Here is a 24512-nt window from a genome sequence, read left to right on the forward strand (position 1 = left end):
GTTAAATAAGACCACTGGGTGTAAATGAGGAAAGGGTAGTGCCCATTGATATGAAACAAACACTTGTCGCCTTTGGTAAGAGTCTTAGCAATTTAAATGGTGTTCCAATATTTGTCTTATTTCCTTAAATCTTTAAGTTGCTTTGCTTCTATTATCCTCCAAGCTGATTTGCCCCAAATTTCTGCTATGTAAGTTTTTTTCAGAAAACAAAAGTTTTTGTTAGAATATATTCAAATGTTAACTCTCAGCACCTCTTAAGTCTGCCACTTCTAACACTGACTCATCATCATCATCACAGTCACTCATCATCCTGATTTGAATTACTTACCAATTGCTGGGTCAAACTTCTGGAATACCCTCCCAAACATCACCAGATGAAAACCCAGGCCATGTGGATTACAGAGGTTGAAAAAGACAGTCCATTATCTTCTCGAGGGAAGTGAGGGACTAGCATTAAATGCTGACACTGCCAGTGCCGCTTATGTCCCTTGCATGAATTTTAAAAAATCAATTAGCTTAAGGTCCACTTATTGTTTCTGTGAATTGTCACACTTTTTTTTCTGAGAGGAATAACTCATGCTGTTTTCATAGCCCTTGGATAGACCCTACAAATCTTTCTATTGCTACCCTATACAGTCTTTGTAATTCTTGGCAATCCAACAAATCCTGAGACCACAAACAGACTTGCCACTTTTAGTAATGCCATACAGCTAACATTCTTTTGTGAGTTTGAGGGATCTCATGCTAAGCATTACAGCCTTATTTCCCTTATTAATTCATGGAATGGAAAATATAACTTACTTGAGACTAACTTAGTGGTCTATGCATAGTATAGGCATTTAACTTGGTTGAAAAAGCTCTATTTTCAAACCAAAATCAAGAAAATAGTATTTCAGCTATGCGTTGAAAGTGCATTAATGTGGAAAACAGTTTAATTCAACAAATGTGGCCTTAAATGTGATTCCAGTTAGAACCCATCTAAATTATAAATAAAAATCAGGAAAAGTTGAGGTGAAAATTAAATGGTCACAATTCCGATTATGAAGACCTTTAACTTGCAACTGTTCACAAGATGGGGGCAAGTCGTTTTTAAAAACGTTTCAGTATTCATGTTAGAATGAATGCCTTTAAACATAATTTTTTGAAGACGATATGTGGCAAAGAGCAATTGATCCTTTTATTTTTGATGAGTTTTTTTTTGTGTCCAAGTAAATTATACATAGTATTTGAGATGTAAGTTGACATTTTGGAACAATACATGAATGGTTATCTGCAGATGGTTCTGATACTGTCAGTCTTGAAAGACGAGCAATTGTATTTCCTCTAATACTGTGCGCTTAGTACATTAATTATATATAATCCTATTGCACTCTAAATTTGAATAACTAGGATAAATTAAGTTATTTAAGAATTGGAGTAGATTTGTTAATCCAAAACTTAAATGAGGGTTTTATTTTAAGATTTAGAGTGATAGGGAAATTCCATTTACAATATTATCAGAATGAACCAGCACATGCTGCAGAGATAAAATATCTAATGCTCATTGGAGCATGCACATAAAGGCTGGTCTTCCCCAATATGAGTTGTTGTATAGGAAGGGAGAGAGATTTGTACTGAACTACGAAATGTAAATGAACAGTTGTGGAAGACTGTTTACTTGGTAAATGAATGTTTAGCAATATCACACAGGGCTTAAAGTTTGTAACGTTTTTAATCTTGTGAATAAACACCTTGTGCCCATTCTTGTGACTCGGTTGGAATTTCTATTTCAAATCAAATGATTGATTTACCTTCCTGCAATTTATTCTGGTCGAGGATTCCCAAAGTCAAATTGTTAAGCAACAGAGAGAATTCATTTGGGTAAGGAGGTAAGATGTTAGGTGAGTGAGTGGTAAGGTGATCAGGAGGTGGATGAATGGGTAGAGTGGGTTGGGAATAGGGAAAGGAGTGGAAAGTCACGTAGGGTCGGGGTGGCTTGGACTGGATATTGATGGGTGGGGGACGGCTTAGTACTTAAGAAATAGAGTAGGTTTTAAACCTCTACCTGGATAGTTAACCAGAAAAGTTACGAACATTGGACTCCTTCAAAGTCTCTGACGCAGAGTTGGACTCTTAGTCATAGAGTTCTGAATGCAGGGCACTTGTCTGTCAGAAGTTTAAGCTTCCTGAGCAATTTATGTCTAATCATTGTGTTGGGATTTTCAGTGGACTCAATGTATTTTGTCAGGGTTTGTCTGATTCTCGACTATCCTTAGTAATGGATAATCTCTGCCATTGTTTCTCCAAGTTCTGTACAATCCCATATTTGTGTTGTGAAATGGAATAATTTTAGCCATAAAAGAAAAGTTGAGTTTTCCAAAATTAGTGATTATGCAGTGATGAAAGGGCCCTCGGTGAAGCACTCTGTATTACTTGTTGTATGGATGGAGACCATTTACCTTGCCAAATCTCTGTTGGCTCTGCACTGAGCAATCCAGTCCATTCTGCTTGATCTATGTAGCCCCGCAACTTTATTTATTTCGACTTCTTATCTGGTTTCCGTTTGAAATCATTCATTGTTCTGCCACCCTTGTGGACACCATTCCAGATCATTGCCACAAACTATGGTGAAATACAGCAGTGTTTGTTTCTTTTATTGCAAAATAGATTATTGTTATTGATTTCTGTTTACTAGGTCTAAATTCCAAGTAGTTGAAACTTTATTGCTGGAACAGCACAGCAGGTCAGGCAGCATCCAGGGAACAGGAGATTCGACGTTTCGGGCACAGGCCCTTCTTCAGGAATGAGCAGAGAGTGTTCAGCAGGAGAAGATAAAAGGTAGGGAGGAGGGACTTGGAGGAGGGGAGTTGGAAATGTGATAGGTAGAAAGAGGTCAAGGTGAGGGTGATAGGTCAGAGTAGGATGGAGGCGGAGAGGTCAACAAGAAGACTGCAGGTCAGGAAGGCGACGTGGTCGACGGTGCCCTCCACCGCATCTCCTCCACTTCCAACTCCCCTCCTCCAAGTCCCTCCTCCCTACCTTTTATCTTCTCCTGCTGAACACTCTCTGCTCATTCCTGAAGAAGGGCCTGTGCCCGAAACGTCGAATCTCCTGTTCCCTGGATGCTGCCTGACCTGCTGTGCTGTTCCAGCAATAAAGTTTCAACTTTGATATCCAAATGAATCCAACAAGAACTGGACCAAGCATATGTGGTACTCATAATCTTCTTCATCCTAAGTATACGCATGATTTTACTACAACTGCTAAGTATTTCATCAGTAATATTTTCAGCAACATAACACAAAACATCGCAGATAAGAAAAACTGCAGCATATTAACATGCCAAATTTCCCCTAAAGTAAATGCATTAAAATTCCATCAAATTTGACAATATTGTTATGTATTTGGCTTTAAGGGGTTAACACGTAGGGGGTTCCATACAACAGCCAAGCAGGGTGAGATCAATAGTTGTGATGTTGAGAAGATATGCTCTTCTTCATTAGGGTAAATAAAACCACAGAAAGTAGACAAAATCAAACACAAAATATTGCTGAGGAAAGGAGTGAACAAAGACAGAAATGGGAACTATTTAAATGTAAATCTATGATTCGCTCCAGTAATAATATCTAACAATATTCAATATCTAGGATCATACCAAAAGAGTACTTTGAAGTATTAAAGGGATTTTCTGCTATCTAGTGATCTCTGAGGCATGAAGTTTCCCTTTCTTGATATGTGCAAGATCGTGTGTGTGTGTGTATACGTGTGTGTGTGAAACAGAAAGAGAGTGGGTGTGTGTGTATGTGTTGTGTGGGGAGGGGATAATTTATTCAACACTCAGAGACCTTTATCTGATCATTGACGCACATGGAAGACAGTACCGTTCAGCACTGATGCACTCTGAATTAGCGTGACTCACTACTTGAACCCTGAACGCTGATTTACAATATTGTGGGCAAAATGCCTCTTTAGAAAGTTCTAATCTGGGTTGATACCCCAGTGTAGTCCTGAGCAGGGGTGTGCAGTCAGAGGCGAATTGTTAAGAAAAAAGGTCGCATCTATCTGGCATGGTAGCTCAGTGGTTAGCACTGCTGTCTCACAGCACCAGGGTATTGCATTTGATTCTACCGTTGGGCGACAGTACATTCTCCCCATGTCTGTGTGGGTTTCCTCTGGGTGCTCAGGTTTCCTCCCACAATCCAAAGACATGCAGGGTACGTGAACTGGTCATGCTAAATTGTCATAATGTTCAGGTTAGGTGCATTAGTCACGGGTAAGTATAGGATAATAGGATAGGGGAATGGATCTTCAGAAGATTGGTGTGGATTTGTTGAGCTGAAGGGCCTGTTTCCACACTGTAGGGATTCTATGATTCTATCCTCTCAAGTGGAGGGAGAAGATACCATAGCACAATTTTAAAGAATAGTAAGGGAGTTAACCCTGGAGTCCTGACCAATCAACATTGCAAAAGCAGGTCACTTGGCAACTATCATATTGCTGTTTGTGGGAGCTTATTGTGCCCTGTTTCATTGGCTGAGTAAAAAAAATTTCATTGACCGTAATGAGCCTTGCTGAGGTTCATACAAATGTGACTTTCTTTCTTTATGTATTCTATTTATTCATTAACAACTTCACTGAGGGGTGGCACTACAAACAATCCATCTCTACCTTAATGATATTGTTGCATTACCTTGTAAGATTGACACCCAAATCTTCCCATCGCAGATATAAAGGTCTTTCTTGAAAACATCAAACCAGAGACGGCTGGCTTCAGTCTCAGTGCAGGGTGGGTGGCTTCCAATTGTCACCTTCATGTCTGTTTCTGATTTCAACACAAGAGGAGATCAACAACGTTCGTATTTACCAGAGACGAGTCATTGAGTTAGACACTGTGTGGCTTCACTATGGCTAGGAGAAAGTGAGGTCTGCAGATGCTGGAGATCAGAGCTGAAAATTTCATTTCCCCTCCTCCCACCTTGTCTCAGTCAAATCCATCGAACTCAGCACCGCCTTCCTAACCTGCAATCTTCTTCCCGACCTCTCCGCCCCCACCCCAGTCTGGCCTATCACCCTCACCTTGACCTCTTTCCACCTATCACATTTCCGACGCCCCTCCCCCAAGTCCCTCCTCCCTACCTTTTATCTTAGCCTGCTGGACAAACTTTCCTCATTCCTGAAGAAGGGTTTATGCCCGAAACGTCGATTCTCCTGTTCCCTGGATGCTGCCTGACCTGCTGCGCTTTTCCAGCAACACATTCCAATCCAGTGAGGGAAGTTGGAAGATTTAAGCTGCTATCTTTTTGACGAGAGCCTACTAAGTGAAGGCCTGTCTGTCCTCTAATGTAGACATAGAAGAGCCAATGGCACTATTTTTAATAAGAGTTATAGATACATAGAAAACACAGTAAGATTTCATGCACAGAAGGTAGTCGTCTGGCACATTATGTCCATACCAGTCGATGAATACCTCGTCACACTAATCCCACTCTCCAAATTTTGATTCCTAAACCCATTGACTGTTCCACCGCATGTTTTAATGTGATTATGGTTTTTGCCTGTATTACCCTTTGAACTCGTGGGTTCCAGAACCTCACCACTGATGAGAAAGTTGTTCCAGGTGTCATAGTCAATATTTTTTCAATAATTAGTACAGCATTTCTTTTTGTGGGAGCTTGCTACATGTAAATTGCCTGCTATGTGTCAACACTGACTGTACTTCCAAAGTACTTTATTGGCTGTAAAGCATTTTGGATCTTTCTGTGGCCATAACAGTTACTATATAAATGCAATTTAATTTTAATAACTCAATAGTTACTCATAGAAATCTAATGTTATATCACTGGGATGCTTTTTTGCCATTATTATGGCAATAATGTTTTTTTCAAATTTAAAAAAAAGTTATGATATTTCAGCTACTTTAATCCCATGTGTATCACTGATGATTTGTATTTACTCTGTGGAAATTTTAATTGAGTAGAAGATTTTACTGCATTTTACTTTCTGATTTGCTGTTTGAGAATACTTCAGTGTAATTGGCTGCCAACTCCCTGCGGTGATATCACTGTTACTGTATGCCTAGTGTTTGTCTTGATCTTGCACATATCAAGAAAGGGAAACTTCATGCCTCAGAGATCACTAGATAGCAGAAAATCCCTTTAATACTTCAAAGTACTCTTTTGGTATGATCCTAGATATTGAATATTGTTAGATATTATTACTGGAGCGAATCATAGATTTACATTTAAATAGTTCCCATTTCTGTCTTTGTTCACTCCTTTCCTCAGCAATATTTTGTGTTTGATTTTGTCTACTTTCTGTGGTTTTATTTACCCTAATGAAGAAGAGCATATCTTCTCAACATCACAACTATTGATCTCACCCTGCTTGGCTGTTGTATGGAACCCCCTACGTGTTAACCCCTTAAAGCCAAATACATAACAATATTGTCAAATTTGATGGAATTTTAATGCATTTACTTTAGGGGAAATTTGGCATGTTAATATGCTGCAGTTTTTCTTATCTGCGATGTTTTGTGTTATGTTGCTGAAAATATTACTGATGAAATACTTAGCAGTTGTAGTAAAATCATGCGTATACTTAGGATGAAGAAGATTATGAGTACCACATATGCTTGGTCCAGTTCTTGTTGGATTCATTTGGATATCAAAGTTGAAACTTTATTGCTGGAACAGCACAGCAGGTCAGGCAGCATCCAGGGAACAGGAGATTCGACGTTTCGGGCACAGGCCCTTCTTCAGGAATGAGCAGAGAGTGTTCAGCAGGAGAAGATAAAAGGTAGGGAGGAGGGACTTGGAGGAGGGGCGTTGGAAATGTGATAGGTGGAAAGAGGTCAAGGTGAGGGTGATAGGTCGGAGTAGGGTGGAGGCGGAGAGGTCAAGAAGAAGACATTTCCAACTCCCCTCCTCCAAGTCCCTCCTCCCTACCTTTTATCTTCTCCTGCTGAACACTCTCTGCTCATTCCTGAAGAAGGGCCTGTGCCCGAAACGTCGAATCTCCTGTTCCCTGGATGCTGCCTGACCTGCTGTGCTGTTCCAGCAATAAAGTTTCAACTTTGATCTCCAGCATCTGCAGACCTCACTTTCTCCTCTAAATTCCAAGTAATTTGCTCTCGTTAGTCCTTCTTTTATTTCCTCATTTGTCCCATTTAAATGTTCTGTGATTCGAGGTTTATGAAGGGCTGTTGGTGCTGTTTCCTTGATCAGTTTTTGCCATAAAATCACTGTTGTTTGATATTTGCAGTCGTGAATGTATGCAAACTAATTAGAATATGAAGTTGAAAGTTAGGCATGGCCTGAAACTCTGTGTGCATGTTTTATGTGAAGACTAAACTTGGAGCATTTGGGAACTAGTGCAATGAGCGCTAATTATCTGGGTTTCACGTGTGTACAAATTGTACTGGAATGTAACAAAAATCACTTTCAAACTTATGTTCTAAATGAGGGTAACTGGACTTGAAGCATTAACTCTGATTTCTGTCGAGATGCTGCTGGACCTGCTGAGCTTTTTCAACAATTTCTCTTTTGATTTCAAATATTAGACCAGGAAACTTTGAACTGCCATCTAAGGCAGCACCATATCTGTGGAAACTTGAGTGACCTTGTTCTATTCTATACAGGCTGGAACTTTATAAGTAAGTAGCAAAAGATTTTGACAGTTTTGCCTCTTGAATTGGTGCAAATCAGAGAAGTCATCATGTGGAAAGCAAAACATTATTAGGGTCATCACACTGCTCCATGGGGGAAATTTATCCATAGCAATGCCTGACCATAAAGCCAGTGTCAATCAGTTACGTATGAATCTCCTGAGAGATAACAAAATTTGAGAACGTGCTCTTGGGAAGTGATTATGCAAAAACATTCCAGGACATTTCAATATGTCCAAATTTTTATTCACTGAACTCATTATTCCCTGATTGTATCTCATTGTGGTGACATGCTGTCACTATGTAGAATTGAGAAATTCTGACTTGTAAAAATAACATATCGAGATGAATTATTTTGAAACCTTTGGATCAAAATTGGAGCAGACTGCAAGTCGGCTTGAGTTCTGAGGCAGTAATGGCTGTGAGAATCTCCATCTGAGTTACAGGCTCTCAGTCTCACATTGCCCAGGTCTCAAAGTTCTCACTTGAGCAGTTATGACGATTTTCGAGCCTTGAAATGGGGTCATGGAGGGAAAATGTTGAAACACAGCTTTCGGTTACTATAATTCAATATGTTATAACAGCAATTTGCATGCACTTGTGTTCTGTGCCCACTATAAAAACAAAGTACTGCAGGTGCTAGAACTGTGGAACAAGCACAGAATGCTGGAGAAATTCAGCAGGTCTGGCAGCATTTCTGGAAGGAGAAGCAGAAGTAACGTTTAAAATCTTGGATTTGTTTTTAGACCTTCTCCAGTCAAATCATTTCAAAGTATTTCATAATGGATGAGTTACTGTCAAAACTTTTGTGGAGGTTTTTAAGAAAAGCAAGCAGCTCAATTGAGACAGATATCAGTACACTCTATGACTGGATGTGTGAGTGGTTCAATGCTCTGTGTTTTATTACTGGTATTTGTAGCAGTTGGATAAGCCTCGCTCTGAAATGGAAAGCCACCTGTCTATTGGCCCTCTGAGAATTGAATTGGCAAATTGAAATAGCCCTGTCATGGACAAAAAATTTAGTAAACGTATAATATACCTCATCAGCTGATCCTACTTTTCTGGCTAAGCTTACATACTGGGTGTACAAAGTTAAAAATCTCATAACACCAGGTTATAGTTCAACAGGTTTTATTGGAAGCACACTAGCTTTCGGAGCGTCGCCTGATGAAGGAACGACACTCCGAAAGCTAGTGTGCTTCCAATAAAACCAGTTGGACTATAACCTGGTGTTGTGTGATTTTTAACTTTGTACACCCCAGTCCAGCACCGGCATCTCCAAATCATGAATACTGGGTGTGGTCTTGTTTTGAAGCCTATTCACAAGGATTTAAGAGCTGCAAGTGTGATCAGTGGAGGATGCTGGAAAAAGCAACATGCTGTAGTCACATGGAGATGGATGGATGCCAAAAATATAATTGCACATTGCTGTGTCAACTAATCATTAAATGCATTGAGCCTTGTCCATTGGGGGTTCATGTCAATATGATAACAACAAGAATGAGTTTGCTCAGTACTTGCAAGAATGTAAATTTTCCATGTTTTAGGGAACTTAAGGAGTTTGTAACATTTTGATTGAAAGTGTATAGAAGACCAGCTGAGGTGGCTGCAGAACACCAGATGGCAAGTATGTGGATGAAACTTGCCTCCTCATTAAGACATTTGTGTGGCCTAGTTGCCTCCAACTCAAAAATACTGATGTTTGCAGGACTAAAGCTTGGGTCTGTTTTACTTCCAGAACAGTTGTTGTAACTTTGTGATTTGCTCATGATGCCTTACATTTGTTTTTCCTTCCTCGAGATTGAGGAATTGAAAAGACTTGGATCTTGAGAAAACTAACACTGGCCAATATTGACTTTGATGTTTTCTTGGAAGACTTCTAGCTATTTGAGACCGAAACAGCGGTACTCAGTCTCTTCAGTGGCATCAATCTTTTTTTTTCTCCATGAAGGTTTGGTTTCTTAATTACATCGAAATTTTAAAGGAGCAAGATCCACACACTAAACACCACCAGGGTTGACATTGCAAAAAAATACAGTGGAATGGTTTCAAGTAACAGTGACTGAATTATTTCATCCTTGATTTTTGAAAGTTTTACTTTTTAAGAAGTGCAAATTTTAGTGGTGGTCATATTTTACAAGACTGGGCAAGAACTATTGAAAAGTAGAAATGATGTACGACCTTTGATTTAAGCAGAGTGTTGGAAGGCCATGCAGGATAACATATTCTTTGATCAGTTCCTCTGATAAGAGTGCCATGGAGTTACCAATGATAGAACCACATTGGTTTGTGTGAGGTCCTCAAACCATTCTGTGCTGCCTTTTGCTGGAGTTGTCAAAAAAATTCCCACCATCCTGCTTTATTTCCATTGGTTGGTTTTGTACAAATATTGTTTTCTTCCTTCCCTTCCTGTCTGCTTCTTCATGTAAATGCAACTTAATACAATCCTGGATGGACCCTCAATTTTGTTATGATCTTGATTGAGATTAGAAACATTTTTTGAAAGAAATCCAAAATCCCAGGTTTTTTTTACTGAAGGAATTAAGTCACAGGAATCAACAATTTAATTCGAAAGGATTTTTTCTGATGTTAAGAGTCAAACAAGCAATCTCTAAATACTATCTTTAGTAAACACCTATGTTCTAAAGCACAGAATCAACTCAAGTTAAATATAAATGAACAGACAAATTGCATTTGATTCCAAAGTTTAAATTACACACAAAGTTACAAATACAGCTAGGGCTTTGCAAATTGGCTTGGCAGTCCAGTCAGCATGTATGTCATCTTACTTGCAGAGTCTTTCAAAACTGTCTTCTAAAAATCCAGTTCCTCTTCTACATGTAGCCTGATCCCGAGGCAACAGCAGCGCACAACCAACCTGAGTGCCACAGTTTTCAGTAGAAAGAGCACAGATCTGCAGAACCTCCTCAAAACACTGGTCTGAGTAATATACAGAAGACATCCACCAAAACTTGGGGGTGGGAATGGGTGTTCAGGTGCACAGCTGTTTGAAATGCCTCAAGCAGCTGCAGAAAATAGTCAAGGTTAATGGAATGCTGGCCTTATTTGTAAAAGGCTGAAGGGATGAATTATTCAAAACTCTAGTTAGAACCCACTTGGTACTAAGAGCAGATCTGGGCACCACCCCTCAGGAAGGATGTTTTGTTGTTGGACAGTTCAACACAGGATGATACCTGGGCCTCAAGGGTTAAGTTAGGAGGAGAGATTAGACAAATTAGGCCTTTATTCTCTAGAATTTAGATGGTTAAGGGTTATTTAATCAAAGTTTTCAAGGTATTAACAGGGAAAAGCAGGGTAGATTTTTTTATTCATTCTCAGGTTGAGGGTGTTGCTGGTTAGGCAAGCATTTATCATCCATTTCCAAGAACATTCAAGAGTCATCCACATTGCTGTGGGTCTGGAGTCACGTATTCCAGACCAAGAAAGGATAGTAATTTTCTTCCTAAATTCAATGAATGAACCAGATGATGGGTTTTTTTCCGGCAGCCGGCAATGGCTTCATGATCATCTTCCAGAGATAAAGTCAAACTATTTCCACAGGTTGAAGATTCTAGAACCAGGGCATAGTCGAAGAATTGGGGCTGGGCCATTCTGGAGAGATGTTAGAAAGCACTTATTCACACAGAGTAGTAGAGGTTTGAAACTCTTACTCAAATGGTGGGTGATGCTAATTCAATTATTAAATATGAATACGAGAGACAAATTTTAATTAATCAAGGGATATGGACCTAAGACTGGTATATGGAGTTAGGCAACAGATCAGTTCTGATTTTTAGTGGCTGAGCAGGTGTGAGGGGCTGAATGGCCGACTCCTGTTCCTAGATTCATCCATGTTCACTTCACTTTAAAAAACTATTACAGCAGGTATTTGCTGATTGTTCCAGTTACTGTTAGCTTCAGCCTGCTTGTTATGCATCACTGTGTTGATCGTCATCAACAACTGAGTTCTGATGGTTGCCTTTTTTTAATGATTTCAACCATTTCCAACTGCTAACCAATTAACCAGCTGCAGCTACCTTGAGCACTGAGCTGGTTTATCACTGAGACTAAAGGAAACTTTGGGTAACTCTCAGTTATGTTAACTGCTAAATGCAACCTTCACAGAATTTTACAGAGGTCAGCTCTGAAACTTCCCCACTTGGCAAAATGCCAGAGTTAAGCACTTGGCCTTGCTTCACTCAGTTCTGATCTGTACTTCATAAGCTTTTTCTTTAAAGTTGCAACACAAACTGAGGTGTTCAACCTTGTTTTTAGAATCATTGCCTGAGTCTGCCTAAAACATTTTCTGAAAAGGGAACTGTTTACATTTGGTTTTGAGCTTCCAGCTTTCTTGACAAATCTTCCAGCTTTCTCATCTTTCCTGATAATGAATCTTTCTATAAGTAGGAATTCACGGACGCACGGATTTCTGAAAGCAACCACTGTAGAAATATTAGCAAAATCTGCACAGGAAAGTTGAAACTTGCTCAAATACTGTTGGATGAAGTGACAGTGTTGGGATAGAGGGGACATTTTCAGGATGGCAGCCGGCAATGTGGAGTGCCACAGGGATCAATGCTGAAGCCACAATTATTGACAATATATACTAATGCCTTAAATAAGGGAAGTGCCTTTACTATCACTTGAGTTTGTGGTTGAAACAAAAAGGTTGGAAGGCAAATGAGGATGACATACAATTTACAGAGGCATATCGACATTTTCGACGTTTTAAATGTGAGAGCCAAATGTGAGAGGCAGATGAATATAATGTGAGAAAATGTAAGATTTTGTTATTTGCCAGGAAACTTGGGCCTCAATATTGATAATGTGGAGAAAGATAAGAGGGCTGAGAATTTCACAGTGGAATTTGAGAGTCCTCATGCATGAAACACAAAGCGAGCATACAAGTTCAGCAAGTAAAAAGGTAGAGTAACTGAATGAAGAGAGATCGAGTAGGTTGGCCATGTGTTTACTGGATTCTAAACCAATAAGCGATGCTGTTATTGAAGCATGTAACTTTGTTTGGGGGCTTAAAAGGCTAGATTCTCAGAAGTTGTTACCCTTTGTGAGACTAGAAAGCATAATTTCAGAATAAGGAGTCACCCATTTTGAATCTGTGGAATTCTTTATTGCAAAGGGCTGTTGAGACTGGGTCATTAAAAATATTCAAAGCTGAGATAGACATTTTTTAATCATTAAAGAGATCAAGGGTTATGGGAAAAATGCAGGAAATTGGAGCTAAGAATGATTAGGTCAGTCATAATCCTTTTAAATGACAACAGACTCGATGGGAGGCAAGCCTATGTGTTCTACTTTTTGTGGTCATAGATGAGGCTTTATAGCTAAAACTGTAAATATGGACAGCATATCAACAGTTGCTTGTTTTGCATAAACAATGAGCATATGAACAAAGGAGATGTAACTGCTACATTTACAGAAGGGAATATAAATGCTGAAAAATGTTACATATTTTGTTTTTGAAATGATGCATTAAATTAATTGTAGACACTTCGTTTGAGTTCTAATTGCTGCACAAACAAAAACAGTCACTCACTTTGTTGACAAATGTAAGTATCACACATCTGTACTGAAGTTGCTTGCTGGATATCTCAGGCACTCTGCCCCACTGGGCTGGAGTTGTGGTCTCCTTGGTGCAGCTTGCAGTCCCTTGATTAACTCTCATTAAATCACAAATTGTATTCTTTCTTCCTTCTCATCCATTTCTCAGTTCAATAACATTCACTGTTCTCCCCTTTCCAATCTAATGTCGAAGCTGGTATTTAGCTTGTACCTAAGTAATTTCAACCCATCCTCTATTCAAATTAGAATTTTACTCTTACTCGCGCACCCGTGCTCTAGTTTAAGGGAAACTGTAGTCGATGTATAACTGAACCACTAATTCAGAGGTTAAAAAAACACGACTACCCCTCATATTTTGCAGACTTAGCAGTGATCTTACGCAGGATAGAAAAATTTGGTAATTCAGAGATCTGAACTAATGATCCAGAGTCATGAGTTCAAATCTCACCAAGGCAGCTGATGAATTTATATTTAATTAAATTGGACTTGAAAGCTGATATCAACCATGTGTTCGTGGAACTATTGAAGTGTTTTAAAGTTATATCTAGTTCGTTGTCCTTTAGGGAAGAAGCTGTCATATTTCTCTGGGCTAGCCTACATGTGTCGCTGCATGCATTCTGTTTAACTCTCAACTGCTGTTTGAAATGGTCTAGCAAGCACCTTGTTTGTGTCAAACCACCAGAAGAAGGTCTAATATACCAAAGCCAGACTTCGCATTTGATGTTAAATTAGGTACCAGATGTGACAAAAGTATACCCAGCCCATTTGTCCTGGCGTGTTTCCAGATGCTAATGGATTTTGTGCCAAATTTGGGTCAGCTACCCCACAGACCAATAAAGCAACAATCTGATCGAGTAGTACTCAAAATCATACCATCCAGCCATCTCAACCACCATTGCTTAGTGCCAGTGACAAGATGGACCCATTAGAGATGGTGGCACAGTGATATACCTCATGACACCAAGTCAGATGTAGACAAGGAAACCTCCTGCTGATGGACACCTACCACCCTCACTTTGCTGACAGACATGACGTAATCAAGTTGAAAACAACTTTGACGAAGGAGGTCCAGAATCTACTCCTGTGTCGGGGTTGCAATGTCTGCCAACAACAGTGTTTCAATAATACCACAAATTGGGTTGGTCATACCCTAAAGGACATAGCTGCAGAACTGGATTCATGGTTGGGCGATGAGATAATAAATAGAAGGTGAAATTTGTTCTTGATTTTGTCTCCGTCATGATTGCATGAGTGGGAGTGATAACTAGACAGTCCTTCTGGTAACAAAATTTTGTCTTCCTCATGAGGTCACTCTCCATTTAGCACCTGTCTTGTGCTAAATGGGATAGTTGCTGATCTGATCAAACTGTTGCAAACTGCAAGGGACTATGGACTATCAGTGGCAGAATTAATGATGTTATGATCTGTAACCTCACGAACTGGCATATCCCTCTGTTACATTGCTTTGAAGCAAGGAGACCAAACCTATTTCAATTGGAGCGTACCAGGACAAAGCATACCTAAAAATCAGAAGCTATCCTGGGAAGCTGAATGGTGGAAGCAACGTGCTGTAGACCGAGCTAAACAATCTGACAACCAGTGGATCAGATTTAAACTCTGCAGTCCTGTCACATGCAGTTGTGTATGTTGTGGAAAATTAAACAACTCAATAGAGGAGGAGGCTGCACAAATATCCCTATCCTCGATGAACAGGGAGCCCACCACGTCTAAGGGGAAGATTGAGCATTTGCAAACATCTTCAGCCAGAAGTGCCAAGTGGGTGATCCATTTCAGTGTATCTGAACCCCCAGCATTATAGATGCAAGTCTTTAGCAAATTAAGTTCATTCCATGTGCTATTTCTTGATATCACAAGTATCTGAATGCTACAAAGGCTATTGGCCCTGTCAACAATCTAGCAGTTGTATTGAAGAAATGTTCCAGAGCGAGCTGTGCTCCTAGCCAAGCTGTTACAATATATTTAGGATACCAGCAGTTATACAATGTGGAAATTTGCAAGTCTACAGGGGTTAGGCATATTCTACCTGGCCAATTACTGCCCCATCATTTTGCTCTCGTCATCAGAAAAATAATATAAGATGTTGTCGAAGGTGCTATTGTCGAAGGTATTTCATTAGCTGCTCATTGATGTTCAGTTTGAGTACTGCGAGGGTCAGTTGTAATAATAGACTTTGATCCAGACTTGGACAGAAGAGCTGAACTTAGTATTTTTGACTGAATGTGGCATCAAAGAGTATCAAAACTGGAGTCAGTGGAAATCTGGAGGGAAACTCTTCCCTGATTGGAATCATACCTAGCATACAGGAAAGTGGTTACGGTTGTTGAAGTTCAATCACCTCAGTCACAGGATATCGCTGCAGGACTTCCTTAGGGTAGTGTCTCGGCTCAAGTATCTTCAGCTGCTTCTTCAACAATCTTCCCTCCATTATAAGGTTTGAATTGTTGATGGTTACTGATAATTGCACAATATTCAGCATCATTCTCATATCCTCAGATATCGAAGCAGTTTGTGTTCATATACAGCAAGTCCTGGATAACGTTAATGCTTGGACTGATAAGTGGCATGTTACATTTGCGCTGCACGCATGCCAAAGAATGACTATCTCCAGCAAGAGAGAATCCATCAATTGCCCCTTGGCATTCCTTAGCATGCCCTTCCCCTTTATCAATATTGCGGACTAACATTGACCACAGACTGAACTGGATCAATCTTCTAAGTACTGTGGACAAAAGAACAAAGAAAACTTACAGCCCAGGAACAGGTCCTTCGGCCCTTCAAGCCTGAGCCAATCCAAATCTACAGTCTAAACCTGTCACCCAGTTCCTACGCATCTGTATCCCTCTTCTCCCCACCTACTCATGCATCTGTCCAGACGTGTCTTAAAATGAATCTACTGTGCCTGCCTCTACCACCTTTACTAGCAACGCATTCCAGACACCCACCACCCTCAATGTAAAGTACTGGCCGCGTGTATCCCCTTTAAACTTTTCAACCCTCACCTTGAAAGTGTGACCTCTCGTTATTGAATTCTTTACCCTTGGAAAAAGCTTATCTCTATTTACCCTGTCTATACCCTTCATGATTTTGTAGACCTCAATTAGGTCCCCCCCCCACCAATCTCCTTTTTTCTAATCAAAACAAGCCTAACCTACTCAACCTCTCTTCATAGCTAGCACTTTCCACACCAGGCAACATCCTCGTAAACCTTCTCTGCACCCTCTCCAAAGCATCCACGTCCTTTTGGTAATGTGGCAACCAGAACTGTACGTAGTATTCTAAATGCGGTTGAACCAACATTGTGTACAATTTTAACATAACCAACAAAAGGAAAAGTCCAAAAGCAGTTAATTCTATGGCAAGTATCTTGCATTCTGACTGTCCAATGCCTGTCTGCCATTTTCAAGGTGCAGGTCAGGAATGTGATGGAATGCTCTCCATTTCCCTGAAGTATTGCAATTCTGATGACACTCTATGCTCAATCCCATTGAAAACAAAGTTGTTGACTTAATTGGCACTCCATGTACATGCTAAATATTTGACTGCTCTGTCACCGACCCATACAAACATAAGGTGCATTGCAGACATTCACCCAACTCCTTTAGGTAATGACTTGCAACCATGAGCTTTACTGTCTAAAAGGGTAAAGACAGCAGATGTGCAGGTGCACCACCTTAAACCCCGCACCATCCTGACTTGGAACTACATCCTTATTCTTGCACTATTGCTGGCTCAAAATGCTGGAAATCCCTCTCAAACAGTGGTGTGCGTGCCTCTTCAACCAGAGAATTGCAGGGGTTCAAAAGGCAGCTTATCACCTTTTCAAGGCAATTGGGGATGTTCAATAAATGCTGCCCAGCCAGTGATGCTACATCCTGCAAATTAATTTTAAAAAACCTTAATTGGGTGAGTGGCATCAGTATTAGAATATAGAACATAGAACAATACAGCCCAGAACAAGCCCTTCGGCCCTCAATGTTGCACCCACCTGTGAAGTAATCTAAGCCCATCCCCCTACACTATCCCATCATCATCCATGTGCTTATCCAGGGATTGTTTCAATCTCCCTAATGTGGCTGAGTTAACTACATTGGCAGGAGGGCATTCCATGCTCTTACCATTCTCTGAGTAAAGAACCTGCCTCTGACATTCGTCTTAAATCCATCAACCCTCAATTTGAAGCTATGCCCCCTCTTACAAGCTGATGTCATCATCCTAGGGAAAAGACTTTCACTGTCTACCCTATCTAATCCTCTAATCATCTTGTAAATCTCTATCAAATCCCCTCTTATCTTTCTTTCCAATGAGAACAGGCCCAAGTCTCTCAGCCTTTCCTCATAAGACCTTCCCTCCAGACCAGGCAACATCCTGGTAAATCTCCTTTGCACCTTTTTCAATGCTTCCACATCCTTCCTATAATTGGGCCACCAGAACTGTATACAATATTCCAAGTGCGGTCGCAGAGAAACACTGCTCATCCACACTGACCAGACATCCCAATCTAACCTAATCCCATTTGTCAGCATTTGCTATTACGAGGGGGCATAGCTTTAAATTAAGGGGTGGTAGGTATAGGACAGATGTTAGGGGTAGATTCTTTACTCAGCGAGTCGTGAGTTCATGGAATGCCCTGCCAGTAGCAGTGGTGGACTCTCCCTCTTTATGGGCATTTAAACGGGCATTGGATAGGCATATGGAGGTTAGTGGGCTGGTGTAGGTTAGGTGGGCTTGGATCGGCGCAACATCGAGGGCCAAAGGGCCTGTACTGCGTTGTATTTTTCTATGTTCTATGTCTGATATCCCTGTAAACCCTTCTGATTCATATACCGTATACATCCAGATGCTTTTTAAATGCTGTAATTGTACCAGCCTCCACCAGTTCCTCTGGCAGCTCATTCCATACTATCACCATTCTCTGCAGGAAAATGCTACCCCACAGGTCCTTTATAATTCTTTGCCTTCTCACCTTAAACCTATACCCTCTAGTTTTGGGCTCTCCCACCCTAGGAAAAAGACCATGACTATTCATATCCCTCCTGATTTTATAAATCTGGAGAAGGTCATCCCCTCAGCCTCGGACGCCGCAGTGAAAAAAGCTCCAGCCTCTTCAACTACTCCCTATAGCTCAAACCTTCCAGTCCCAGCACCATCCTTGTAAGTCCTTTCTGAACCCACTCAAGTTTAACAACATCTGTCCTATGGAAGGCTTACCAGAGGTGTATGCGTTATTCCCAAAGTGGCCTCATCAATGTCATGTCCAGCTGTAACATGATATCCCAACACTTATACTCAATGCATTGACCAATGAAAGCAAGCCACTGCCTTCACACTGTCTCCCTGTGACTCCCTGTGAACAAGGTCTCTTTCTTCGACAACACTTCCCAGGACCCTACAACTGGGATTGAGTGAATCCCTAGAAAGGTATAAGGGCAATGGGAATGTGCTCGAGGGAAATTGGGAAGGCAAACAGGGGACATGAGATAGCTTTGCCAAATAAGGAGAACCCAAAGAAATTCTCTAAGTGTAACTCGGGATAGAATAGGGCTCCTTAAAGATCAGCATGGCTATCTATGTGTGGAATGAAAGGTGAGATATTAAGTGAATATTTTGTCAGTATTTACTGTGAAGAAAGACTTGGAATCTAGGGAACTTGGGGAAATAAATATTGATGTCTTGAAAGGAGTTCATATTAGTGAAGAGGAAATGATGGTGGTGTTAACACGCATTAAGGTAGGTAAGTCCCCAAGACCTGATGAGGTGTTACCCAGAATTTGCAGGAAGCTAGGGAAGAGATTGCTGTGCCCCTTACTAAGATATTAGTATCATCGAGAACCAACAGTGAGGTTATGGAAGCCTGGAGGTTGGCTGATGTGGTGCCATTATTTCAGAAAAGCTCTAAGAGAAAGCAGGTGAATTACAGACCGATAGCCTTGCGTCACTGGTGGGTCAGTTGTTGGAGGGGATTCTGAGGGACAGGATTTACATGCATTTGGAAAGGCAAGGACTGATTAGAGATACTCAGCATGGCTTTGTACATAGGAAATCATGTCTCACTAACTGGATTTGAGTGTTTTGAAGATGTAACAAAGAAGACTAATGAAGGGAGAGCAATTGACATTGTCTATATGGACTTCAGAGTGTTTGACAAGGTTTGACATGGTAAACTGGTTAGTAATGTTGGGTTACATGGAATCTGGGGAAGCTAGCCAATTAGAGAAAGAGTGGTGATGGAGGATTGTTTTTCAGACTGCAGACCTGTGACCAGTGGTGTGTCACAAGGTCCAGTACTTTGCGAACTAGTCTGCGAGCAGTACTTGACCTTCTGTTTGGGAATAAGGCAGGGCAAGTGACTGAAGTGTCAGTGGGGGAACATTTTAGGGCGAGTAATCATAATTCTATTCGTTTTAAAATAATATTGGAAAAGGATAGATCTGATCAAAAAGTTAATGTTTAAATTGGAGTAAAACCAATTTTGTCAGTATTAGATAGGTACTTTTAAAATGTGATGGGAGAGGCTAATCGCAGGTAAAGGGACAGTTGGGAAGTGAGAGACTTTTTAAGAGTGAGAACAAGAGTTCAGAGACTGTTCCTTTTAGTGTGAATGGCAAGGCTGATTGGTGTAGGGAATGCTGGAAGTCTAGAGAAATTAAGGCTCTAGTCAAGATAAAAAGGTATGTATCTGGTATAGACAGCTACCTTGCTAAGACAACTTGCAGCACTTTCCACGTAGAAAGTCAAGGGTAGTAGATGTATAGGAAAACAATCAATTACAAGTTCCCCTGCATTATCTTGCCTTGAATACCTTCACCAGCACATGATCAAAATTCTGGTATTCTTTCTCTAATAGCAAAATGTGTGTCCATGTCCACACAAGCTACATTGATTTAAGAAGCTGGCTCACCATGGGCCACCAGATAGTTGGCAATAATTCCTGGCCTTGCAGTGGTATTTGCATTGATTAATAAATAGGACTTGTATGACTTTGATTCAAGACAGGTGTAAGGGAAACTTGCAGCAACCAATTATCGTCTTCTTCCTCCATCCCTCTGTCCCAAAAGTGGTAATGTTGCTTAAAATGCAGAACTTTATGCTTGCTTGAAGCAATACAACAATTCATAATGCATACAAAACAGCAGTAGCTCCTTGTGTAATCAAGAAAATCACTGCTTGCATTGCTAGTTGTGAACTTGAATCATAGAATACCTGTTGTATGGTTTTAAAACTTTTTACTAACTTGATAAGATTGCTTATGTTGTATACTAGACCACTAGAGCAAGCATTGTTACAGCTCACTGCACCTGTCTGCTTTGTATCATCTGCGCCTTTATGTGTGCCAATGTACACTGGATGAGAAGGCATTTAACATAGTTGTCCTTCTGTTTTGGTAACTAAATAATTGGCATGGTCCACATTGAAGTGCTGGTGGATGACTGTATACTTTCGGCTAAATTGTGTTATGCTCTGTTTGCAGGTATGTGAAACATTTGGAGTGCTTCGTTCTGCTTCATTGCGTGGTGATGATGGCTGAGCAAGTAGTGGAGGAGGAGGTAATCAACGTTTCAATGTACCAAGGAGATTCCCACAGTGGTAGGTACTGCATTGCAACAGTGTTGCTCTTTCATACATTAAGTTATGGTTTGTTTGCATTAAATGGTGATGCCCAAAATACAAAGACAATGTGCATGCTGGAGCTCTTTGCACATTTTTTTGTGTGATTACAATTAACATTCTTTAAACCTTGTTTCCGTGTGGCTATCTTTCCATTTGTCGTATTTGTGCATTTCCCTTGCAGAGAATGTTCAACTCCATTTCATTCAACTAGATCATGCGCATCTTTACTCTCTTTAGTTCTTTTGGTTCCCTAAATCTTTAATATCGTTGCTTAACTGATCTAATAATCAGTTTCGATTTTTGAAATGACTCTTGGCCTCAACAACTTTGCTTTAAGGAGTTCCAGACTTCCATTACCCCATTACGTTTACCAGATTCATATAAAAGATTATTTGCATCAGAAGTCTAAGTCAATTTAGATTTTCTATAAGACAGACCAGTTGTGCAGCTCCATCATCAGGGTAAGTTGTAATTCATGCAGATTTTGTGTTTTTTGTAACATGAGTGATTACGTTTGGTGTTTGAAGTGACTAAATGTTTCCATGAAAATTATTAGAATAACAATTCATATAGAATGTTTAGAAATTATGGTTGTTAGAGGAACATTCCTGTTGTGAAAGTAGTTTTATTTAGCTTTGCCTCCCTGCTGCTAATGAGAGAGTCATGAAAACATTAAGCAAGTAGAGGCCCTAATTGAGAAACGGGTCCTTGATAGTCAGCTTTAAAATCTTGTGATGTTTTTCTTTAATACTTGGGGTTGTTGCTCTATTTTCCAGCTGATCAAAATGACTGGCTAATAGCTACACAATTTAGAAATGTTCTTTTTAAGTATCTCTCTTAAAATTATTTCATCATTCCCTTCTTGCTGGTGATTTCGAATGGATGAAATTACATTCATTTCAAATGTTTTTGGCACTTATTCCTGTTCCGATGAAATTGATGTTTACCCTTACCTCAAATCTTCCACCCACCGTGCAGTTTATATCTGAGAACCACATTCTCTTTTGTTTCCAAATCCTTCTGGAACAGACCTGCAGCACACAAGGCCATGTTGCATATTGGTGAGATTTTTCAGTTTTCTTGTGGCACTGTGTTGAAATTAGACTTTTTAAAAAAATTTGCTTCTTTGCCATTCACTGATTTGGAGTAGTATTGGATTTGATGCAATTTATTTCACAAGAACTTCTTACTGCTAACAAAAAGAAAAAAAACGTACAGCACACCAACTAGATCCAATCCCATCTCAATTAAAAGGAGTAGACTACGCAGTCATGCTCCCCCTTTGTGCTTGTTTAGCCAATGCACGCTGAATCCAGAATATTTTGAAATAGTTGTACCTTGGAGTTTAACTCTCATTTCTGTTAAACTCAATTTTCCTTCAACTGAGATAGAAAGTTATGAAGGGACTCTCCTTGAAATCACATTGGTCAGGTCATTCAGTCAAGAAGTGACATTCCCAGACAGGGGCAGACCCTTTTCTCAAACTGTTATTTGAAACTGTAACTAAATCTTTGAGGAAATACAGAATTACAGTACTTAAATAGAATGGAAGAGCAGAGATGTGAGAGCTATGGCTTGCTTCTCAAAGCTGCTTGTATGGGCTTTTTTCTGTCCTATGTAGAGCTGCAATCAAGTGGCAGAATCTAATTATCCAAATGCACCAATGTTGCTTTGCAGAAGCATTCCATAAGCACAAATATATTTAAGACTGCCTCCTTTTAGGTTTTAAAGTGGTGGAAGAATAACATGAATAACACTAGTTGTTCCTATAATTGGCAAGTAGACATATCATTCCAAAAGCAAGCCAGTTACTATTTGTTGGCTTTATTTGCATCCTGTGGATGGAAAAGGACAGACAGCGTTAAGACTCATTATTGTAATGACTCTGCTTTTTTTTGTTGCAAGATCTTAAGTTGACATTTTAGTCTGTTAATATTTTTGCAAGAAAAATACTGCAACAAATGCGTTAGTGATCTTTAATAAAAAGTATTTGAACAAGCTTTGTAATGCAGAACCAACCATTTACCATCACCAGCTCCTGGGAAGACCACCTACAATGTGAGGGAAGTGTTCCTTACTCTGTCTGTGTTTTGCCCTGCCATCATTTTTCATGCCATTCTACTCTGTTCCCCTTTTTTTCCAATGATTCCACTGTGCTGCATTATCCATCCAACTGCTCTGGTTTGACTTGTATCACTCACTATCTGAAAGAAACATTTCACAAAGGCTCGAAAAAAATTATAAATATTGTAAATATCTTTTGACAACCAAGTCTTTATTCCTCAATTTTTGTTCCAGTATGGAGAGACCCTCGCAATACGCCAGTCATCACCATCTCAGATGACTCTGACTCAGATGATGATCCTCCAGTTGTGGCCATTGAGAATCAACTCGTAGAGGATCAAGATGTTGTACTCATTGAGGTATAATGCTTTGTTACAGAGCCTTCTGTTTAGGGAAATGGGTTTATTCAAAATATGCATTAATAGCATGATGGTGCTTCAGTAAGTGACATGAATTTTTGGAGTTGACAGTATTGGCCAAGAATACCTCAGCTATTGATCTCAGCAAGAGATAACTTTTTGATACAAACATAGAAATATATGAAATAGGAGCAGAAACCGATCTTTCGCTCTTTGGAGCCTGCTCCACTGTTCAGTAAGACTGTGGCTGATTTGTTTGTGTTTTGAATTCCACATTACCATCTAACCTCAAACCTTAGATTCTCATTAGTCAAAGGAAATCAATCTATTTCCGGTGTAAAAATATTTAATGACCACTGCATTCACCACCTTCAGAGGCAGAGAGTTCCAAAGTTGCAAAACACTGAGAATTCATCTCATTTAGAGTCATGGAGATGTACAGAATGGAAACAGACCCTTCGGTCCAACCCGTCCATGCCAACCAGATATCCCAACCCAATCTAGTCCCACCTGCCAGCACCCGCCCTATCCCTCCAAACCCTTCCTATTTATTTACCCATCCTCTTCCTCTTTTAAATGTTGCAATTGTACCAGCCACCACCACATCCTCTGGCAGCTCATTCCATACACGTACCACCCTCTGTGTGAAAAAGTTGCCCCTTAGGTCTCTTTTATATCTTTCCCCTCTCACCCTAAACCTATGCCCTCTAGTTCTGGACTCCCCGACCACAGGGAAAAGACTTTGTCTATTTATCCTATCCATGTCCCTCACGATTTTGTAAACCTCTATAAGGTCACCAAGGGATCCGTAATTTTGAAAGGCTGCTCCTTAGTTCATGACTGACCCACAAGAAGAAACATGCTTTCCACATTCACCTTGTCAAAACTGTTCAGGATCTTAAACACTTCAATCAAGTGACCCTTTACTCTTCCAAACTGTAGTGGAACAAGTGCAGCTCACCCAGCGTACCCTTAGGTGTCAACCCACTCATTCTAGTTATCAATCTAGTGAACCTCTTCTGATCTGCCTCCAACACATTTACATCGCTCCTTAAATAAGGAGACCAAACCGCATGCATTATTTGAGATCTGATCTCATCAATGCAATACAGTAGATGAATACAAATAATCTGTTTTTTTTCTGGTGGGGACAAAATCTTAAATACAGAACCAAGTTGTACAGGAATTAAATCAAGAAGCGTTCTCTCTCACATGCATTAGCAACCTGGAACTCTTTT

The 24512-nt window shown here is 40.1% G+C and overlaps 1 protein-coding gene across 1 annotated transcript in view; it reads left to right on the forward strand.

The window, feature by feature from the left end:
* rnf216 (ring finger protein 216) overlaps positions 1-24512 on the forward strand; it is a 230293-nt gene that overhangs the window by 24411 nt on the left and 181370 nt on the right. The window contains exons 2-3 of the mRNA XM_043711263.1: positions 20712-20827; positions 23150-23274. Coding sequence (XP_043567198.1) covers positions 20758-20827; positions 23150-23274 — 195 coding nt within the window. The 5' untranslated portion in view covers positions 20712-20757. The remainder of the gene's footprint in view (positions 1-20711; positions 20828-23149; positions 23275-24512) is intronic.

This window comes from Chiloscyllium plagiosum, chromosome 21 (assembly GCF_004010195.1).
Source record: "Chiloscyllium plagiosum isolate BGI_BamShark_2017 chromosome 21, ASM401019v2, whole genome shotgun sequence".
NCBI lineage: Eukaryota > Metazoa > Chordata > Chondrichthyes > Orectolobiformes > Hemiscylliidae > Chiloscyllium > Chiloscyllium plagiosum.